Source organism: Ursus maritimus, unplaced genomic scaffold (assembly GCF_017311325.1).
Source record: "Ursus maritimus isolate PB19 unplaced genomic scaffold, ASM1731132v1 scaffold_23, whole genome shotgun sequence".
Taxonomy (NCBI): Eukaryota; Metazoa; Chordata; class Mammalia; order Carnivora; family Ursidae; genus Ursus; species Ursus maritimus.
In genome coordinates, this window is record NW_024424786.1 from 30,304,531 (window position 1) to 30,326,609 (window position 22,079).

The 22,079-nt window shown below is 44.6% G+C and overlaps 2 protein-coding genes across 2 annotated transcripts in view; both read right to left on the reverse strand.

The window, feature by feature from the left end:
• The window catches only part of CKAP5 (cytoskeleton associated protein 5), a 107,963-nt gene extending 102,785 nt beyond the window's left edge, over positions 1-5,178 (reverse strand). The window contains exon 1 of the mRNA XM_040639046.1: positions 5,071-5,178. The gene's annotated coding sequence lies outside the window, so the exon portion shown is untranslated. The remainder of the gene's footprint in view (positions 1-5,070) is intronic.
• Positions 5,179-12,131: 6,953 nt separating this feature from the next.
• The window catches only part of LRP4 (LDL receptor related protein 4), a 47,620-nt gene continuing 37,672 nt past the window's right edge, over positions 12,132-22,079 (reverse strand). Inside the window, 4 exon segments of the mRNA XM_040639807.1 lie at positions 12,132-14,596; positions 17,090-17,231; positions 18,790-18,877; positions 19,400-19,467. Of these exon segments, the coding sequence (XP_040495741.1) occupies positions 14,264-14,596; positions 17,090-17,231; positions 18,790-18,877; positions 19,400-19,467 (631 nt within the window). The 3' untranslated portion in view covers positions 12,132-14,263.

Consider the following 22,079-nt stretch of genomic DNA (forward strand, 5'->3'; position numbering starts at 1 on the left):
AGACAGGTCTATATACAAGAGTTAGTATAAAACTAACTCTGCTCCGTTAGCTTAGAGGGCTTAAAAGAAAGCAGCAATGAGGGCGCCTGGGTGGCTCAGTCAGTTAAGCATCTGCCTTCGGCTCAGGTCATGATACCGGAGTCCTAAGGTGGAGTCCTGCATCTGGCTTCCTGCTCAGTGGGGAGTCTGCTTCTCCCTCTGCCCTTCACCAGCTTGTGCTCTCTCTCTCTCAAATAAATAAATAAAATCTTAAAAAAAAGAAAAGAAAGCAAGCAGCAATGAGAACACTTAGTGCCCAAATCTTGGTTTCTTATACCATTCTTCAATAAAAGGAAGCAGAGCTCCTTGGAGAAATAGCTGATTTTAGCACTGTGACAAGAAATACACGAGATGAGCATGGAGCACCTTGTAGTGCCAGAAAGTAGGGGAATGTTAAAAAATGATTATATTAAACACACACACACACACACACACACACACACACACACACACTGATGTCGGTATGTTAAAGGGGCACGAGTTAACTAAAAGAGCTCCCAAAGGACAAAGCTGGAACAATCTGAGCAATAAAGTAGTATTGGAATATAACAAAGTATAAAATAGATATCCTTCATTCCATATTGATGTAAGTAAATACTTGACTAAATTAATAAATGAGGAACTAGAGACAAATTTCCCATGCAGAAGAATTCCAAATAAGTTATGTAGATACTCTACCCCAAAGAACAGGTAGCATAACTCTTCATTCCTTAAATGTAGGCAGCACAGTTACTTTTTTCTAAAGAGGACAGTATGGAATGCGGAAAAAAAATTTACTTTATAGAGGAGTAACCTGACAAACATTACCTCAGCCAGGTGATCAAAGTCAATATCAACAGTCATAAATCATACTGATAGCATGTATCCTTGATATGATATGATGAAACTAGCACTTTCTCTTGCCATCATCCTCTCCAAAACACATAACCCCAGTCTAACCATGAGAAAAACATCAGATGAATTCCAGTAATGGGACACCCTAAAATATCTTGACCAATACCCCTAAAAATTTCAATAGAAAGTTAAAAAAAAGGGGGGGGCACCTGGGTGGCTCAGTTGGTTAAGTGTCCAACTCTTGATCTTGGCTCAGCTCATGATCTCAGGGTCGTGAGATCAAGCCCTGTGGCAGGCCCCAGCAGGCTCCACACTGAGTGTGGATTCTCTCTTTGTCCCCCACCACTTGCATGTGAGTGTGCACATCTGCCCTTTCTTTCCCTCAAAAAATAAAAATAAAAAAATAACAACAGAGGGGGCACCTGGTGGCTCAGTTGGTAGAGCATGTAATCTTGATCTCAGGGTTGTGAGTTCGATCCCCACATTGGGTGTGAAGCCTACTTAAAAAATAAAATAAAATCTTAAAAAATAAATAATAATAACAACAGCAGCAACAGGAGTGGGGAAGCCAAATCTACCTTTCCTCCCAGCTGACGCAAACATAAAACTACCCTTTTTCCAGTTTTCTTAGTTGAAGACTTTCCAAATTAGTCTGTTGAGATACGGCTCACATCTAAAGACACAGTAACACAGCCAGCTCTGGTTATATACTTACTGTCTTTATCACTTTATCACATAGAGAAGACCGTGACAGTTTTGGCCAATTTTATTCAACAAATATTTTTTGACTACCTTTTTTGTTCCAAGCATTGCTTGAGCACTGAGGTAACCTCAAAGGTAAAAGAAGGAAAAAAAATCTGTACTCTGCTTTCTTTTTCTGTAAGGAAATCAGACAATACACAACCAAACAATAAATGACCTACCAGATAGTGATAAATGCTATGAAGTGAATAAAAAAGGAAAGTGAGGCAAAAGTGACCTAGAAGGCTACTCTAATTGGAAGCATAGAAAATGCCTGTTTTAAGGAGATGACATTTGAGTTGAGACCTGAGTAGAGCTGGTACACAAAGAGAACAGCAAATGTAAAGGCCAAAAAAGAATAAGTTTAACATGCTTGAGGTATCTCACATAAAGAGGGTAACTGCCCTGATAGGAAAGAGATAAGTGAACTTGAGGTAAAAATACAAGTCATTTAAGGGGGGCGCCTGGGTGGCAGAGCGGTTAGGCGTCTGCCTTCAGCTCAGGGCGTGATCCCAGCGTTATGGGATCAAGCCCCACATCAGGCTCCTCCACTATGAGCCTGCTTCTTCCTCTCCCACTCCCTCTGCTTGTGTTCCCTCTCTCGCTGGCTGTCTCTATCTCTGTCAAATAAATAAATAAAATCTTTAAAAAAAAAAAAATACAAGTCATTTAAGGATCTCAAACCACTCCAACATTGCTCAACAGGAATCCATCAGTGGTAATTAGATCAAGATCTCAATTCTATGCTCCCCCAGAATCTTCCCCAAAGTAACAGCTGTCTAGTAAATAATATATTTTGAACTGCCCCATCTTCCGTCTAAAAGCTACCATGCCTATCATTCATATTTTCTCATGGCTCTGCTAGAAGTGTTAAGAAAAAAGGGAGAGGGAGTATTCTACCAAGAAAGTGCTCCTGAATTCTCCTTAACAGATCTCATTACTTCATACAGCACAACCATAGGCTAAAAACAAACGCCCTGGAGACAGACTAACTTGGGTTCAAATTCAGATTCTATTAGTTGTACGATCTTGAATAAGTTGCATAACCTTTCAAAGACTCAGTTTCATCATCTGTAAAAAGCTGTGAGGGTTAAAAGATAAAATCTGGCACCCAGTGACTATTCAACAAATGTTAGCTATCGCTAATAAAAGTATTTGAGTATTTATTTTGTTCAAGGACCAGAGCTGGGCCAGAGGGATTATAGAAAATACAATTTGCTGCAGCAAATTGTTTGAGAGATAAAACTGTCAAACTCCCTTAGGTCAGGAGCTTTGTCTTTTTCTGGTTCACTGGTATATTCCCAGAATCTAGAACAGTGTTTAACACACAGTAGGCATCAATCTCAGTAATGTGTTGAATGAATGAACGAGACTCCATTAAGTCAAAGGAGCATAAAAGAGCCTGGTTTTACTTTAAAATAAAGAAAAGTTTTCATTCCACATCAAGATTTTATTTATTTACTTTTAAAGGTTTTATTTATTCATTTGACAGAAAGAGACAGCCAGCGAGAGAGGGAACACAAGCAGGGGGAGTGGGAGAGGAAGAAGCAGGCTCCCAGAGGAAGAGCCTGACGTGGGGCTCGATCCCAACACTCCAGGATCATGCCCTGAGCCGAAGGCAGACGCTTAACGCCTGAGCCACCCAGGCGCCCCCACATCAAGATTTTAAGCAATATCCTAAGGCCTTGTTAAAGATGTTTTTATTATTTCTAATTACCGCCTCAAAATCTAGAACAGTGTTCATAATATTAAGGTACTCAAATTTATTGCAATTGAAAAGCTCTGCTGCGGGGCGCTTGGTAGGCTCAGTCAGTTAGGCTCAGTCAGTTAAACGTCTGCCTTTGGCTCAGTCATGATCTCAGTGTCCTGGGATGGAGCCCCACATCAGACTCCCTGCTCAGCAGGGAGCCTGTTTCTCCCTCTCCTGCTGTCCCTCCCCTCCCCCATTCATTCCCTCTCTCTCTCAAATAAAATCTTTTTAAAAATTTAAAAAATTAAAAAAATAAATAAAAGAAAAAGCTCTGCTGCTAACATTGACCTGTCAGTTGTAGGCTGTACTATTGTTCATAATTCAAAGCTGATGATCAAAACAGTGAAAGTAACAAAGTATAAGATATATTGTTATGGAATCCCTTGCTTGCCAGTGCTCCAGTGAACAGACTTAGGAAACTTGTGTAAAAATTTTTTTCTCATGGTTGACCAACTAAGTTTAATTAATGCTTGCAAAATAAATTGATTTCACCTCTATATCATTAAATTTTATAAAAACAACATTACAGTTTGTCCAGTCACTTAAGAAAAGTCCAAATCTTTTACACTTCTTACAAGTTTCAAAAAGATTGTTAGCTTAATACATTGGCTCTTTAGGTCAAAGAAGGACTTTTCAGGGTGATGAAAATGGAGAAAGAAGGAGTTCACCTCTCTAAAAATGAGTTTTCAATTACTATAATTATGCATAAAATAAGACAGGCAGCATTTCTGGGCCAAGATTTGATGCCTTAGTTCCCCGTGAGAATTTGAGCCAAGCATAAATTTGGGGCAAGTTCTGCAAAAACCACTTTACCCTCTATTGATGCTGAATGAAAAACTCATTGTTAGGATTCATCAACACGAATATATTTTCTAACACACAGTAGCCACTCTGGCAACATCGCTTTCACTATTTCCTATCCCAGAAACAAAACAGGATGCATTTAAATCCTGCCTGACAGTTACCACGATTGTAGGGTAGCTATCTCAACAGCCTAAGAATCGTAAGAGCTAAAAAGTAAAAATCTACGCTTACCGAACCGTAAAGTAACAGGGCCTGCTCAAGCTAACCTACACTGGTGGCTATTGTATTGGTCCGCGAAACCCTTCAGAGCTGGAAAGATACCTGAACTCTACTGACACCTTTTGAGAGAGAAAGCTCGGCGTGAGGGCGGAGCGGTATGATCGGAATTGTTAAAACCGCAGCAAGCCGGCAGGGACACAGGTGCGCGGGCAGGCCCCGGTACCGCAGTCCTTGTCATGCTCCGAGACGACCGGGCCCTTCACAACCACGACAGCCCTCCTAGGTTCTTATTCACTCATTCATTCATTTGACAATTACGCGAGGGGCACCGTAGCAGGGCCGGCTCGCAGGGCCCCCGCCCCAGCCCCGGAACACCCACAGCCGCCAGGCGCGGCCCTGCGCCGCCAGGATTCCCCCGACGCTGCCGCCCGCACCCCGCCGCGGCGCGCTCGGGTCACCCGGATCCCAGCTTCGGCCGCACACGAGCGCCCACGCCCCCCGCCCTCCCAGCCGCGGGTCCCCCGGCCTCCGCCCCGCTTCGCCGCCTCAGACCCGCCGGGTTCGTGCGGCGAGGGAGGGGCGATTCCGTGGAGGCCCCCCGCCCGGGGTTCAAGGCCCCCCGGCGCGCGCGACGCTTGGACCCGAAGGCCTAGGTGGGTACGTCGGGCCCACCGGCCACTCACCTCCGCCGGGTCAGAACCGAGGGGCCTGCTCTAAGCCGTTTGAAACCGCTTGGGCCGCCGCACACCCCGCAGTGTCCTCGTTGTTTATTGGCTCTCGACGGACCGCCCATCGCCCGTTTATTGGTCCATTTGAAAGGACTGTGGGCACGCGCCGCCCGCAGCTTTAAAGGGGCCGCGCACAGCCGTGCTTCCTTCAGACCCGGCGCTGCCCGCTCGGGGCGCGATAGGGTCGCTGGAGCAAAAGGTGCCCACGACACTCCCCGCCCCCGCCCCCCAAAGAAGGGCGAAAGATGTGTAGAGAGCTGTGCATCCCTGGCCACCAGCATGTTTCCTTTATTTAATTTTAGCTATTCAAGCTACTGTCAACACCGGGCAATTTTTTAAAAAGTCACTTCATTCATCGAATATTGATTGTTCAGCTAGGTGCGTGAGGGAAACGAGAGAGGCAGCAGGGATATCGTGGAAGGAGCAGTGAGTGGACCCAGGATGCTGGATTCTGGTCTTGGACCCGCTCTAAGTAAATCACTTTTCTCAGTAAATCATTTGTATCTTGGTTTCCTCAAAACAGGGTAACAATGTTTCTCTTACAAGCCTAATGTGAGGATTTAATATAACTAATTTAATGTCTAGGAAAGGTCTTTGAACAGTAAGCATTCTGCAAATGCTTAATACTCCTGTTATTTATAGAAACGACAGGCTTGGTTTATTTAATTTCTGAAAGTCTTGTTTAGCTCTAAAAATAAAATCTTTTTAAAAAGAGGGGGTTGTGTGGCGCCTGGCTGATTCAGTCAATAGAGTTTGCAACTCTTGATCTCAGAGTTGTATGTTCCAACCCCACAGTTGGGTGTAGAGATTATTTAAAAATAAAATCTTAAAAAAAGAAAAGTCTCGGGGCGCCTGGGTGGCTCAGTCGTTAAGCGACTGCCTTCGGCTCAGGGCGTGATCCTGGCGTTCTGGGATCGAGCCCCACATCAGGCTCCTCTGCTGGGAGCCTGCTTCTTCCTCTCCCACTCCCCCTGCTTGTGTTCCCTCTCTCGCTGGCTGTCTCTATCTCTGTCGAATAAATAAAATCTTTACAAAAGAAAAAAGAAAAGTCTCGTTTAGCTCTAAATTCTATGTTTCTATGAATAAGGTCCAGTCTTTACTTCCAAGAAATTTGCAAACTACAGTGGTCAGAGGAATGAAACATATAGTCTAATCGCTAAAATTCAAAGCAGCATGAGAACCAGGTAAAAGCTGTAGATACTTAGCAAAGGAAGAAATTTGCTAAGAGAGGATCTGTGGACTTTTAATCTGGAATTTCAAAGATATGTAATTACCAACAAACTGAACGATGGCGAGGAGATGGGTAAAAGTAATAAAACAATTATTTTTTAATCTATCAAATTGGCAAAGATGAAAAAGTTTGACAACCATTGGTTGGCCAACATTTTTTGAGAAACAGACATTCAAACTCGCTGTTGGTAAGACTGTAATTGGTGCAAACTTTTAGGATGGTTTAGCAGTTATTAAAATGTAAAATGTGGGACACCTAGCCGGCTCAGTCAGAAGAGTGTACAACTCTTAATCTCTGAAATGTGAGTTCAAGCCCCACATTGGGTGTAGAGATTACCTAAAAATAAAATCTTAAAAAAATAAATAAATAAAATGTGTATAATCTCTGGCCCGATAATGCCAATGTTAGGAATTTGTCCCACAGATCTATGCAAGTATGCAAAGAAGAATACCCAAAGATATTCACTGCAGCAACTCTTAAGATAGGGGGGAAAACCCCACAAACAAAAAAACCCTAAACCCTAGAAATTATATGTCCATTCATAGGGAACTTTTTACATAAATTACAGTATATCCACTCAATAGAACACTATGCAACTGTTAAAAAGAATGTGGTTAATCTGTAGGTACCGGTGTAGAAAAAGGGTGCAAATTTTATTTAACTGAAAAAAAAGGCAACTTGCAGAAAAGGATATATGGAATAATTTTATTATATATGATTATAAATGCATATGTATTTGTGTGCATGCCTGAAAATGGTTAGAACATTTCTGGAATTTCAAGAAATTATTTAACAAGGAGAGTGGGTAGGGAGGGAAATGAATTTTTTGCCATTGACATGTTTTGTTTTGAATAGAAGAAGCAGAGAGAATGTCTAGTAAACGAGAAAAGTAGGAGCAAGGGCACAGAAACAAGAAAGTATATGTAGGGAACTGAACTTGTGAGTTTGATTTTAGAGCAGGGCACATGTTGGGGAATAGTGGGCTACAAGATTGACAGAGAAAGGAATATTCTAGGAGGGTCTTGAATACCAAGGTAAGGAATCTGTAGCTTTAAGTAGGTGATAGGGAGCTGTCGAAGGTTTCTGAGCCAGAGAGCAACAAAATCAGAATTGCACTTTAGGAAAACTAATTAGCTTGATTTTCTAAAATGGATTAGAGTTAGAAGCCCAGGTAGGAGTCTGCTATGAGGTGATAGCAGTGGAAATGCTGAGAACAGATTCAAGAGAGTGTGAAGGATTTAGCAACCGACTTGATGCAAAGGTGAGGGTGGGGCCCATTTAGGGAGATGAGTCAAAGAGCATGACTGGATTTGAGCCTAGGGTTTGGGAGGCAGTGATTGCCCAAATGGAAGTAGAAAGTCAGGAGAAGCCAGTCTCAAGAGGAGGGCAAGGAATTTAGTTTTAGCCCTGCTTACTTGTAGGCACATTCAAGCACAATATCTAAGTAGGCCTAGGAAATACAGGATGAGAACTGTGAGAAAAGATTAGGACTCAAGTGATACAGGTGTAGAAAAGATGAAATCCTAACAATGGATGAGACCACAGAGTGGGAGAGTGGAGAGCCAAAAGATAGGGCATGAGGACAGATCCGTAGGTTAGAGGAAGGAGAAAAGAACCAAGCAGAGCAAAAAGGTCACGGTAACTTTTGAGAAATGGGTTAGGAACATGTAGAAAGAGTCTTCTTCAGTCATTGGTTATTGGCATGTTTACTTTATTTAAATATTATGGGAAATAAATTGAAGATTACATTTATAAGGAGAGTGTGATGGTAAAGTGGAATTTGCTCAATAAAGGATGTATGGAGTCTGGATCCTGGAGAGCTTTAGAACGAGACGGCAAATCCCGTTTTGTCTTATATGGTTTATGTGTATAGCCCTACTAGAAGGTGGGCATTGGATGTCTGATTCCATTCCTTTATTTGTTCATTCATTCAACAAATATTTGAACACCTAATACGTGCAGGGACTGTTCTAGGCACTTGGGATAACCAATGCACAAAACAGACCGACAGATACACAGACACACACACACACACACACCCCTCTCTTATAGTACTCACATTATAGTGAAAAAGCATGGACGATCAACACATAAATAAATTATATAGTATGTTATTAGACAATATGTGCAATGGGAAAAGAAAAAAGAATAAAACACAGTAAAAGGGATTGGAAAGTAGAGTTAGAAAGACATTAATTTTATAAAGGATGATCAGAGTAGGTTTCATTAAGGAGGTTATCTTTAAGCAAAGACTTGAAGGCGAAGGAGTTAGCCATGAGTTTATCTACAGGAAGGAAGTGCCAGCCAGGGGGCACAGCTTTGCAAAGACCCTAAGTTGGGAGCATGCCTCTAGGTTAGAGAAACAGGGAGGCCAGCACAGCTGAAGCAGAGTAGTTGGCAGTAGGAGGGTAGAATGAGATGAGGTCTGATAGATAATGTAGGGCAGGGAATGGCAGATCCTGTAGGGCCTTGTAGAAACCTAACATAACACCTTGCTCCATAGTAGCTGTTCAGTAAATGTTTGGCCAGTCATCTTTTGCAGTCCACGGTTATCAACAAATAGCTTTTATCTACGTATTTATTAGAGTGATGCGTGCTTACTTTATTCCAGGGGCCTTCAGTAGTTCTACATAAGGAAGGTATTAACAGGGCAGTGAAACCCTTGTAGGCATTAGAGATCAAGGTGAACACTGTATTATTGCAACTGGAAGCAGGAAACAAATGCCAAACATTGCGGCCGTTGAATAACTGTGCTGAGCATTTCTGAAAAGCCTGCAAGGGTGGGGGAAGTGCTCGTCCCATCGTAATCACAAACCACATTCAGGGAGAGAAACAACTCTCTACCATGGGACATGGATCCATATTTGCAGACTAAGAGGAGCAGTTTCGTGACTCACTTCCTTTCAACTTTCAGTCCAGGTACCTCGTGCATTATTCCCTGGAGAGAGCAGTGGTGACATTAACACAGGTCTCAAGTGGCTGTGAGTTTTCATGCCTTGCCTGGCCTCCAAGCCTCTCCCAGATTGCACTGGTTGCATTTAATAGGTGATCAAATGAATGAATAACCCTTTTCTCATAGCCCATTTTCCCACAGCCCCCCAAATGCAGGCCATCCAAGAACTCTGACCACAGAAACACCAGCCCCATCAAAGAGGAAGGAGGCAGAGGGAGAGATAGGGACCTCATTAGCAGGCTGTCAACAGGCTTTTAGGGGCTGGAGGGAAAACCACTAAGAAGGACAAGATAAGTGAGAGTTCTTGGCTGTTTGTGTCTTGTAAAATGACAGAGGCAGATTGCGTAGCTTGGGGCTAACTCCAGCCTTGGGTTTAAACTCAGACCCTTAATTAGTCTGTCTGGATCTGTTTTAACATCATGTCGAGGAGTCCAAAATTGTGAGTTGGAGCCTTGACTGGAAATAAAACTCTGTTCCCTATGCTGAGCTCTGTTTAGTCTCTGCCAGCCACTTAATGGGAGAATGATCTAGAGAGAAAATAAATGGGCAAGTAAGGGAATGTTACAAAACAAAGGCTGCCTGAAACACCCCCAGACACACATCCTATTAAGTGGATCAGTTGAGTCACCTTCACATATGAAGACAAGACCTACTCACAAACTGTTTCTTAGCCATGGAAAGGGCTCACCTACATTTTTCACTATGTCCATAAGTAGAAATAACTGAAGTTTACTCTATGTTCTTGAAGTTCAGTGCATTACACTTAGAGCCTTCTGCACCCTCAGCTCTCTAGATGCTTTTTCTAAGTTCCTCTGCAGTACTGACTTTGTTTTCTGTAGGACTAGGCTTGGTGAAACCTTCAGTTCATGCCTTGGAGACCTCTCTATGGGCCACAGAGATCTTTTTTATCTTAGGTTCCATCGTTTGTTCATGCAATATAGAAATAAGGTCAGTGACTATATTTTGAACATAATTAGCTTGTAAAAATATGTCCAGTATGTTAGAATTTGACCAACCGTCTCCCTACTCATCAGTTTCAGGTTTTATATCCAGAGAACCAGACAAGGAATTCTCAACTCTTGTTTCATCCCCAAGATTTCTTGGAAGAACATACAAACAAGTTTCAGGCTAGAAATGACCTTAGGAATCATCTGCCTCAACCTTTTCATTTTACTGATCAGGAAAGTAAAAGCCAGAGCATGTTCATAACCTGAAAACAGGGTGCTAAGTCCTTGACACTGTTGCTGAAGTATCATCTGCCCTCTCTCCAGATTCTTATCAAGACCGGGGCCATCAGGCCAGGCCTCCTTTTCCTCTCCCACTTCCTAACCCTAAAGTGACAGGACAGTCCCAGGTTAGCGAGACTTTTATGGCTCAGGCAGGGTTGAATACCTGGTTATACTGGCTCATGTGATCACAAGGTGTCAAAATGCATTCGCCAAACTTTGTCCTCCCAGAAACATCTCCCAGTCTTTTGAGCAAATGGTGTGTGCTCAATGCATTCATTTTTTCTTCTCATTTGAAAAGTTATTCCTGAGTTTCCAGCTCTCGTGGTCACTGTTCATGGTCTGGCCCATAACCCTAGCCTTTGGGAAAGGGTACTTTCTACAGGTATATAGGTTCATGCTTTAAGCTGGATTTCATTGCTTTTAAAATGTCCTTTTTCCTCTCTTTTTCCTTGTCTCTTCTTTTCCTCCTCTCTTTTTCCTGAATTAAAAAAAAAAAAATTGTGGAGTAAGGGGATGGTTGTCCTTGAGCTATACCACTTGTTTCTGTTCTAGCACACACACCCCTCACCAAATTTGGAAGAATTATGCACTGTAAATTACCCGCAGATTTCTCGTTATTTAAATACAAGAAGCTTCAGTCTTTCTTTTTTTTGGGGGGGGGTGTTGGGGGGGATGGAAGCTGTTGCTAGATCCTAAGCTCTGTGGATCAAGCTTGGGCAGGGCTTGGCCCCCAGCAAGAGATAAAGAAATTAGTGGAAGCATTATTCTATAAAAGGCTTGCAGTTTAGAAAATCAGCTACTGAGTCTTGGCATACAATTCTACATCTGGCACCAAGACTTCCATGATTCCCAATCATCATTGAAGAGGTGTCATGTCCAAAGAACCTGATAATGGATCCCCAAACTCCCGGTCCTAGCCTTGAGATGTAGTGTATAAATTATAAGAAGGCAGCTTTTTAAAAATAAAAGGAAAAAAATTTAAAAAATAAATAAAAAGAATCAATGTTGATTTGATCTATTGTCAGAGTAACTATGAAGCTTGACTAAGATCAAAAAGAGCTAGTAGCAGATGTGGGCCTGTGACGAACCCTCCTTGTCCCCCGTCCTTTTCCTACTACATCAGACAGTCTTGCCGGTGACTATCACGGCAAGCCAAAGCCAACTTCTGGGACAATGAGGTCCTCATAGACCTAGAACAGAGGTAGAAGATACATGGTATATAAGCCATGACACTTCCTTCCAGTGCCTGAAGGAGAGGTCACTAACAATCATGACACTTTCCCCGTTGAGTCTCAACAGGACCTCAGGCAGCCACTACCAACCAACCAGAGCTGGCACTGGAGAGGAAACCTATCCGCCATCCCTGTTCTAGAGGAAATAAGGATTTCACAAGCCAATGAACTCTGGTCTTGGCCTGTCTTGTCAGGATGAGCTGAACCTCCAGCCAGGAACCTCACACCTTTTAGGACTCTTCACCAGTCCCACATCCCCGAAGGACTTAGATGTGATGTCACAAGGAGGTTTTCGAAAGCATGGGTCTGCCAGACAGAGCGGGTGCAGTGATTAGTCATGACTCCAAGCCAGGCACGGTGATTAAGAAAAGCTAAATTTATATTAAATTATTATAAAGTCCTAAAATACTGAACATAGTGGTTAAATAACTCCAGAAAGTCCAATCTCTCCAGTGAGTAACGTTAAAACCATTACACATGAGCTCGGGAGAATCACTTCCATTAGTTTAGGACAGAGAGGTTTTGCTTTTTACATAGTGAATCAGTGCTCAAATAGATATTTCTTCAAATATGTCTTTTCTACATTCTGAACAGCCCAAGTGCAATAAGATCCTTCCCCCTTTCCAATCAAGAAAATGCCACTTTCCTACTTTCTCCCCATCCTCAACCATGAGTCTGAGGACCCAAAGTGCTCCTTTTTTTTTTACTGCCCCGTCAAGTGTGAAATGTCTCCCTTTCCTCCCATAAGTGGCACCTCGCCTTTCCCACTGTGTGTGTGTACTGGAAAAGACTTGCAGGCCTGGCCAGGCTGTTCTGTGTGGGTCCAGACCTGGGTTGGCTACTACCAGCAGGGCTCAGGGCTTGGCACCTGTGTCTAGCAGCCTCAGAACTTACCAGAAAAGCTTTGCTCTTCTCTGTTTTCACTCACATGTGTGGCAGCTGATTTCTCAATACTGATAACCACTGAAGATGTTTCCAATCAGGAAGCTTCCCCGAGAAGCCCTCACCTCTATTCCCCGTTGTCCTCTCCTGTTGCTTCCAATTCCTGGGTGGAAGGTTCTGGATCTGCCTTAGGCTGAGAGGGCTTCATCAGTGGTTCTCCCTTTCTACTCCTTGCCCCCTACTTTGTGTCTTGACGTACCCCCTCCTCACCACCACAAGGCTAAGTCAGAAAAAGCAAATTGGGGGGGGGCTACATAGAAGGTTTAGGGCAGACAAAAAGTCTCCACTCCCCTGATCCTAGCAGGAGACACATGCTCTTTGTGTGAATGGGCATGAACCAAGTGATGGCATCACAGCCTAGAAAGTCAGTTACTTAGCTGGGAAGAGAGCTGGAATGGAAACGTCACCACCCCTGGAGGTTCTCTGGCCACCAACTTAGATCCCTGAGATCCCTGAGCACTTGAGAGAGAACACAAGAGGTTCAACCTCATGGATACTTCCCTTGAGGCCCTGTGTGCCCCAAGTCTATAACCCAATCTCTCTTCCTGACCATTGATGAAAACTTCTGGCCCTTCTTTGAAAAGTTGTTTCAGGATCTCTATGCTTAGAATCCCAGAGAATGGGCGGGGAGAGAGTGACAGAACATTAAGGTCCAGGTGATATGCTACTTTTGGTCTAGGCAGCACTGGCTGGACCTTGCAGAGACTCAGCGCTCGGGGCCCCACATTCCTTAAGCCCCTGCTCATAACCTGGTTACTTAGAGTCAAAAAGGTACAGGCCAGTGGTGGCACCAGCAGGGGAATTCATACTGGCCAGCTGCCATGCGATAAGGACCCTGTCATTGGAAGGTAGAAGCTTCCAGACACTCTAGCAGGAGGAAGAACAGCTTGAGCCACACCCAGATCTCACCAATATTGGCAGCTGAGAAAAAAAAACAAAACAAAACAGTAGCTCTTAGGGCAAGAATAATATCCATTGCCAGCAATGGACAGGACATGCAGCCCAAACATTCCTAAAAGCTTTCTCATATTACCAATGCACTTGAGGCTGGAGGCTTCCGAGATGCCCATACCAGCTGGGCTTACTCCTCCTTCCTCTCTCAGCCTCTTTCCTTCATCTCTCTCTTTAACCTTGACCCCTGCCCCAGCCCCTGATGGGCAAGTTCTCTCAGAGAAGCGGCCAGGCCGGCTCTGCTGGGGAAGAGTGAAGTCTTGGATCATCAGTTCTTGTGGGGCAGGGTACCAGGGAAAGGGGAGGTGGAGTGTACTGATGAGGAATCATTACTGAGCCTACTTTCAGGGGCTCAGGATGGAGTGCAAGAGGTGAGGTTCATGGTAAGATCCAGGTCGAAATTTGGGGGATGCACCATCATTTCTTGTGCACAGGTAGTTACGGACTCAGATGGAAACAGCTCCCGTGGAGGTCTCGGGAGCAGTTATGGGGTGGGAGGTGGAGGAGAAGGACGAGCACATAGGAAGGGGGCCTGTTGTATAAGTGAGCACAGGGACCGGAAGTCCATAAAGGGGAAGGAGCGGGCAGGGAAGGAAGGGACCATGGGCATTTAGACCTGGCTCTCTGAGGAGAGCTTGCGTTCATGTTTCCAGCCTGTGTCTGGCAGAGAGCCCCGTCTTTCAGGAGTGGCTGCGGTATGGACGCTGCTACACTCAGACTGCTCTTCCTGCAACAGCTGCTCCGTCTCCGTGTCATCCAGGGAGCCAGAGCTGGCCTGGATAGACACTGTGTCTGTCTTCATGCATACGTGATCCCGCAGAAGGCCCCCCCGTGAGCTGCGTAGTTGCTTCAGGTCATCCCACTCAGCATCATCCCCAGAGAGAAGGCAGATTCCCTCTACGATCTTGATCTTCTCCTTAGTGTAGTTATGGTCAGACCCGCCCTAGGGTGGAGAGTGGGAGACACGGTCAGTCGGTTGGCTCTCCAGAAAGGATCTCATGGTAAACAGAAAAAGGAAGTGGATGGGGTGAGAGGAGGTGTGAGGAGTATAAAGATCCCACAAACGAATGGGGAGACTTGGTCAGAGCAAACAGATGAGTCAGCCTAAAAGGAGAATAGCAGCTGGGATGATGATTACTATTCTCAGACAGGGAGGAGGGAGAACCATGGTTTCTAGTCCTGCATCATCCACTCACTGGCTATGTCACCTTGGGCAAATTACTTAGCATCTCTAAACTCAGTCTCCACATCAGAGGTGTGGGGGAGAACAACAGTATCCACACCTCATAACCACTTGCTGTGAGGGTTCAATGAGGAGACACATGGACCACAGTTAGTAGGTGCTTGACACATAAGATACACTAACTCATGTTAGTTGTTGTTACCTTGTTACTGTGGTTTATTAATGGGACATCGTGCTGATGGACATGATCAAAAGCAACTGATAAAGATAATTCGATGTGTGTTTATTTAGGATTTTAAACTACTACTGTGCTCTTTTATTCTTGACTCTCTTCTTTCTAATTTTGTTAAGGCAAAAACTTGTGGGAGGCAGGAGGAATCTAGAAAATCTTCTTATTTGGGTTCTGAGTGTCAATCCACTAGGGTCCAGTAACCTATAACCTTTTTGGGAGGGTTACTCTGGCTCTGCTCCCATGAGCCTTGGGGCCATTCCCAAGCAACCTGGGACTGTTCCAAGGACAGCCGTTAAGTTCTACTCAGGCTTCTTCCTTTATGGATTTCTCAAAGGGTAGGCTTACTCCTGGTTTCTGGGGGATACCAACGGACATACCACCAATACCAGGAGAAAACGGGGCATGCTTAGTTTCTGTCCTGGAATGGCGTTCCTGCCAAGAGTTCTGCAAATGTTCCTCTATTTTAGTAACAACTCAACAGATATTTAACTGAGCCCCTACATTTTTTTTAAAAGATTTTATTTTTGAGTCATCTCGATATCCAGTGTGGGGCTCGAACTCACAACCCTGAGATCAAGAGTTGCACGCTCTCCTGACTGAACCCCTACATTAAACAGGAGACTTTGATGATGGCCCTAGGAGTGGGAGCTCCCTCCACAGAGCAGAGACAGACAGCACACAAGCACGCAAGTGCACGCGCATCCCCACACCCGTTCACCCAGCACACCCTCCGAGCTGAAATTAGCATCAGATTAGACGGAGCCATGCAGTGTCTTCATGGCAGAGACACGCTGCTGGGTAGGTTAGGAAGAGGTAGGGGACATGGCACTGGCAATTCGGGGTGGGGGGGGACACCCTTCCCTCTCCAAACACACCTCAACAGGTACCTGAAATCAGGAGGAAATCAGAAGAGAAAGGGTGAAAGACTGTCAGAGGGGTGAAAGAGCTGCTGAGGAAAAGCACACAACAGAAGAAAGGGGTCACACACTTTTCAGGTCTCACCTAGGACCCTTATGATGGTTCTTCTCTGGGGCATCAAATACTCTACTAACACTCTAGGAACCTAAGACTCAGGAGTCTTTTTCTCAAAGATACTAATTGAGGAGGGCTCTACTATCCCTAAGACTGCAAACTAGCCCTGCAGGTGGTGTTTTGGCTTCTGGTGGAAGCTTCTTTAGTATGGAAACCCATGGATCCAGGAAGCATGTGATCATTATGTAAAATGTACTCAGTATGCATGGGAGCCCCGTAGAGGTGAGGGCAAGCGCTGACTGCTAGACAGGCCAGGCGAGTAGACCATTTAGGGTTTCGTAAGGGATATAACTCCTGCTGACAGGTTATAGGATTTTGGAAAAAGCAGCAGTCATATTAGACTAGGAAAATCTGAAATTGCAGATACAGGTCCCTTGGGGAAATGGGACTATTTTTTAGGCCTAAACATTCAGCACATACATTTTCACTGAAGCAACAAAGGAATTAAGAGAGCAAAAGCATGTAAACCTTCAGAATTCTAGAGAAATCTCTTAAGACTCTGTGATAAGAGGAAGAATAGCAAAAAAGAACCCCAGCCATTCCCAGCCATCAGAGCCAACAGCTTGGATCAGAGGTTAGAAAAGGGAGAGTCCAGGAGCTCTCGGGTTTTTGGGGTGTTGTCTAGGAGTCTGGGGTGTTTCAGAGGGGCGCAGCCTCTCTGCAGGGCAATGATGACAACAAGGGGAAAACCTATGAGCTGGGGAAAAGATTTCCTGGCAGGGAGGTGCACATGCTTTCAGACCTAGACCTTCTGGAATCTGCTTACTAACCAGATTGCTCTCATTAAAGTCCCTCAAGCTGGTCCCTCAGAGAGTCTAGACCTCTCCAGAATCCCATGTCAGATTCAGTTCTTCCATTCACTGTAACTTCCAAAATAGAGGGGGCTACCCAGCATCCCTCACTGATCCATTCAGACAACTGGAGCATATCCATCCCCCCTCCGAAAAACAAAACAAAACGCCACCTTGAATATAAGTTTTAATTTTTACCTCTTTCTTATAGCACAGTTGATTGTACATGGCTGGTTTTGGGATTGCTTCAATTTTCACTTCCTGAGTGGAAGTTCGGTAGGAAGGGTTGCTGTAGGTGAGGTTCCCCATTCCAGGATCAGTTAACTTGGATTTTTTGTGTCTTTAGGAGGAAAGGTGGTGAGAAATTAGTTCAGATCTTTACAGTGGTGCTATCTGGGGAAGTTGTAACCCAAATGTGGTAGGTAGCCTCGAAGATGGCGCCAGTCATCCCCGCCTCGTCCACACCTTCTGAATCCCTGCCCCTTGAGTGTGGGCTGTATCTGGTGACTCACTTCTTTCTATTTTATTTTTAATGTCTTATTTTCAAGTAATCTCTACACCCAGTGTGGGGCTCGAACCCATAACCCCGAGATCAAAAGTCACACGCTCCACCGACTGAGCCAGCCAGGTGCCCCTGGGGACTCACTTCCGATGAACAGAATATACAGAAGTGATGGATGCTAGATTAGGTTCCAAAGAAACTTGTGGTTGCTTTCCCACCCTCATTCTCGCTTATGCTTGCTCTGGGGAAGCAAGCTGCCATGTTGTCAGTTGTCCTTTGGGAAGGCCCACAAGGCAGGGAACTGATGAGGGAGACCTCCAGCCAACAGCCAGCAAGGAACTGAGACCCTCAGTCCAACAGCCTGTGAGGAACTGAATCCTGCCAACAGCTACAGGAGCATGCTTGGAAGGGATCCCTCTCCAGTCAAGCCTTGAGATAAGACCACAACCCTGGCTGATATCTGGACTGCAGCCTGTAAGAGAACCGTGAGGCAGAGGCACGCAGCTAAGCCGAATCCAGATTTCTGACCCACGAAAACTGGGAGATAATAAATGGTTGTCATTTTAAGTTGCTATGTTTTGGAATAATTTGCTCTCCAGCGATAGCTAGCTAATATACCGAGTCAAGACAGATCTGTGTCAACCCCATGTCTGTTACTTACTAGCTGGGATCATGGTGGACGTAATCTAAACTTTGTGAGCCTCAGAATCCTCATCCGTAAAGTGAGGGATAATAATACTTGTATGACCACTGTTGGTGTGGCACTGATACGTATTCACTAAATTGTCACTGTTACTATTATTATTAGCACTGTTGTTGCTGTTAGCAGGGGCCACAGCAGCATAGCCAAATGCTGGTATTTTTTCTGCAAGCTGTCTTTAAAGCATTCGGGGAAAATACATAGAAGGTCGTAAAAAGAGGATTCTAAACTGAAAAATGACACACTCCACCTTCCCGGGATGATCGCTACTGAGCAATGATATGTCAAACAATATTGTAGTAGAGGCTATAGATATGGGAAGAGAAAAGTCTTTCTAACTTCCGTGGTTTGAAATGAAGTAGAGTAGCGGAAAAGCAGAGAGGCCAGCGTCAGTCCCAGGTTGCCTCTTACTGTGTGACCTCGGGTAATACCCTCCACGCCCTCAGCCTCCTCATCTGCAAAGAGAGTCCCAAGGGCTGCTGGGTCATAACGTGAGGAAACTGCTCGGGCCGTGAATGGCGAAGAAGAGTCAGGATTCAGGTCCTACCCTTCCTTTCTGCTGCTCTGACCCGGGACCCATCTTGAAGTGAGGGTGGTCAGAGGTCGGGTCAGCAAGACGTGGAGCTTCAAGAGGTCACCAGTATGCAAATGAGGACCAGTGGACATGTGCCCCCCTCCCCATGAGGCTGAGGTTACCTGTACAGCATCAAAGCTGCAATCACCACCAAAATCAGCAGAATGCTGAGGAGTCCACCGATGACGTAGCTGACGTGAAGTCCTTCCCCTAGGAGGAACAGAGAGACGCTAGGCGGGGACCAATGACAAGACGGAGGCCTCCTTTGGTAGGGGTTGGAGGCCACAGCATCTGAGGACAGCCAGGGTAGAGGCCACAGGGGTAGGGGTAGGGGGCTGAGAAGAAACCTATCAGCCTGCCAGCATCTCTATTCCTAATTCCCCTACTTACTAGCCATGTGACTTAGGGCAGGACGCTTAAATTTTCTCATCCGTTAAATGTAAATAATAAATTGCTCATAGCCTGGTGGCAGTGAAATCTGAGTGTGTACCTACATGTGCATATATGCACACGTGTGTATGTGCACACACATACATACAGCTTAACACATGGCCGGCATATGGAAAGCACTCCATAAGTAGTAGCTAGCTAATGTTATTTTTTCAATGGATCTACTCTGAGACATGGGTTCAACAACCCCAGAGAGTCCCCATGGAAGTTCTGGAAGATATCAGTGGAGACTCTGATTCCTTACATCTTCTTTTCCGAAACAGCTGGGCACTCAGGGCTCACCTGGAGCAGCAGGTACGGCCTCATTGGAATGTGCACAGAGGCCCAGCTGGGCATCCTTTTCAGAGCATCTGTGGGGCAGAGAAAATTGAAGATGAAGACTACTTGTATTTGATAAAGATCCTGCCTTCCTCCAGGAAAGAGGGAAAGTCCTGGGGGGCTCCTGGGGGGCTCGGTCGGTTAAGCATCTGACTCTTGATTTCGGCGTAGGTCATGATCTCAGGGTTGTGAGATCAAGCCCCACATTGGGCTCTGTGCTGGGTGTGGAGTCTGCTTAAGATTCTCTGTCTCCCTCTGCCTCTGCCCCTACTCACCCCATCCCCAATCTCTCTCTCTCTCCCTTTCTTTTTTTTTAAAGATTTTATTTATTTATTTGACAGAGACAGCCAGCAAGAGAGGGAACACAAGCAGAGGGAGTGGGAGAGGAAGAAGCAGGCTCCCAGAGGAGCAGGGAGCCTAATGCGGGGCTCAATCCCAGGACCCTGGGATCACGCCCTGAGCCAAAGACAGACGCTTAATGACTGAGCCACCCAGGCGCCCCCCACACTTCTTAAAAAAAAAAAAAATCCTGGGAAGGACAAGGGGAAAAGCATTTGAATTGGACTTTCAGATATTTGATTGTACCTAATGGAAGACATCAGAAGCATAGACCAGGAAATATAGAGAAATCAGTTTGAGTTACTGTCTTTAAGATGCTAGGTCATGTTTAAATGGTTTTTTAAAAAAAGATTTATTTATTTGACCGGGGGTGGGGGGTCAGAGGGAGAGGAAGAGAGAGAATGAGAGACTCCCAAGCAGATTCCCTGCTGAGCACAGAGCCTGACGCAGGGTTCACACAGGACTCAATCTCACCACCCTGAGATCATGACCTGAGCGGAAATCAAGAGTTGGCTGCTCAACTGACTGAGCCACCCAGGCGCTCTATGTTTAAATGGGTTTTAAAATATATACTCTTTAAAGAAGATTCCTCTAGAAAGGAGAAGCAGGTTTCGAAGTGAGCTGGAAGTCGGCTGACAGAGCACTAAAGATACCAATGGTAGGATTTATTAAGCTACCAGGATGAGTTGGAAGAAGCTACAGCCAAGCAAACCTCTGATTGGATACAGAGTATCACAAGGTCTAAATGGACCTTGAAAAAAATTGTTTTTCTTCTCTCCATTCTTTCACAAGGGAATATGCAAGACATCCAGAGGGAGGGCTCAGAGAACCAACTTGAAATGCTAAGAAGGTAACTTCTTTGTGGCACGTTATGAACAGGCAATTAAAGGCATCTCCTAAAAGGCTAGAGAAAAGTAATTTGCAAGAGCATTTGAAACCAAGATACACATAGCCTTCAAATAGACTCTGAACGTAAGAAAATATCTGAGTAGGGTTCAAAAGTTTTCTAAATTATCTTAAAGAAAATCAGATTAATCGTGATTGATAGTACTTAGAAGTTAGTGAGAAAGATACATGTTTATAGCTGGATGTTTGCTTTTCTAAATCAACTTCCAAAAAGAGAAAATGGGGCAAATAGAATGAATTTGATCATGTGCAAAATTTATAATATTATTTTATTCATTTTTTAATGCCCCAATTCTAGTTCTCAGACTTTATTGATTTATTTTTTATTTATTTATTTTTTAAGATTTTATTTATTTGAGAGAGAGAGAGTGCTGCGCGGGGGTCGGGGAGGGGCAGAAGGAGAGGGGAAGGGCAGAAGGAGACGGGGGCTCCCTCCTCTCAGCAGGGAGCCCAATGTGGGGCTCAATCCCAGGACCCCAAGATCATGACCTGAGTGAAACCGAACCATGCAGGCACCCCTCTTTTTTAAGTAAACTCTACACCCAGTGTAGGGCTTGAATGCAGGACCCTGAGCTCGAGAGTCACGTGCTCTACTGACTGAGCCACCCAGGCACCATGCAAATTTTATAATTTTAAAGACATGAGTCTAGAGTTCTCATTTGGGGTCATTATTATCTTTCTGCTTTCAGAACTGAAATCGTTAATTATCTGTTAAGCTAAAGTTGATACTACAAGAAACCAGTATGTTACGATGGAAAAAAATGTCTTAATAGAAAAATGTCTGGAAAGATAGAGATCAAAATAGTAACAATAAGAAACTAAATCACTATCTCGGAAAGATAGCTGCACCCCCACGTTCACTGCAGCATTATTTACCATAGCCAAGTTGTGGAAACAACCTAAGTATCCACTGATGGATGAATGGATAAAGAAGATGTGGTATACATATAATGGGATTTCCCTTCCTTCCTTCCTTCCTTCCTCCCTCCCTCCCTCCCTTCCTTCTTTTTTTCAAGATTTTATTACTTATTTATTTGAGAGAAAGAGTGAGTGGGGGATGGAGCAGAGGGAAAGGAATAAGCAGACTCTGAGCTGAGCATCGAGCCCAACGTGGGGCTCAAGCTCACAACCCTGAGACTATGACCTGAGCCAAATTGAGAGTCAGATGCTCAACCGACTGAGCCACCCAGGTGCCCCAATATATAATGGAATATTATTCAGCCATAAAAAAGGACATTCTGCCATTTGTGACTACATGGAAAGACCTTGAGGGCATTACGCTGAGTGAAATAAATCAGACAGAAAAAGACAAATACTGTGCAATGTCACTTATATGTAGAATATGAAAAAAAACCCAACTCAAACTCATAGATTGGTGTTTGCCAGAGGTGGGAGGTAG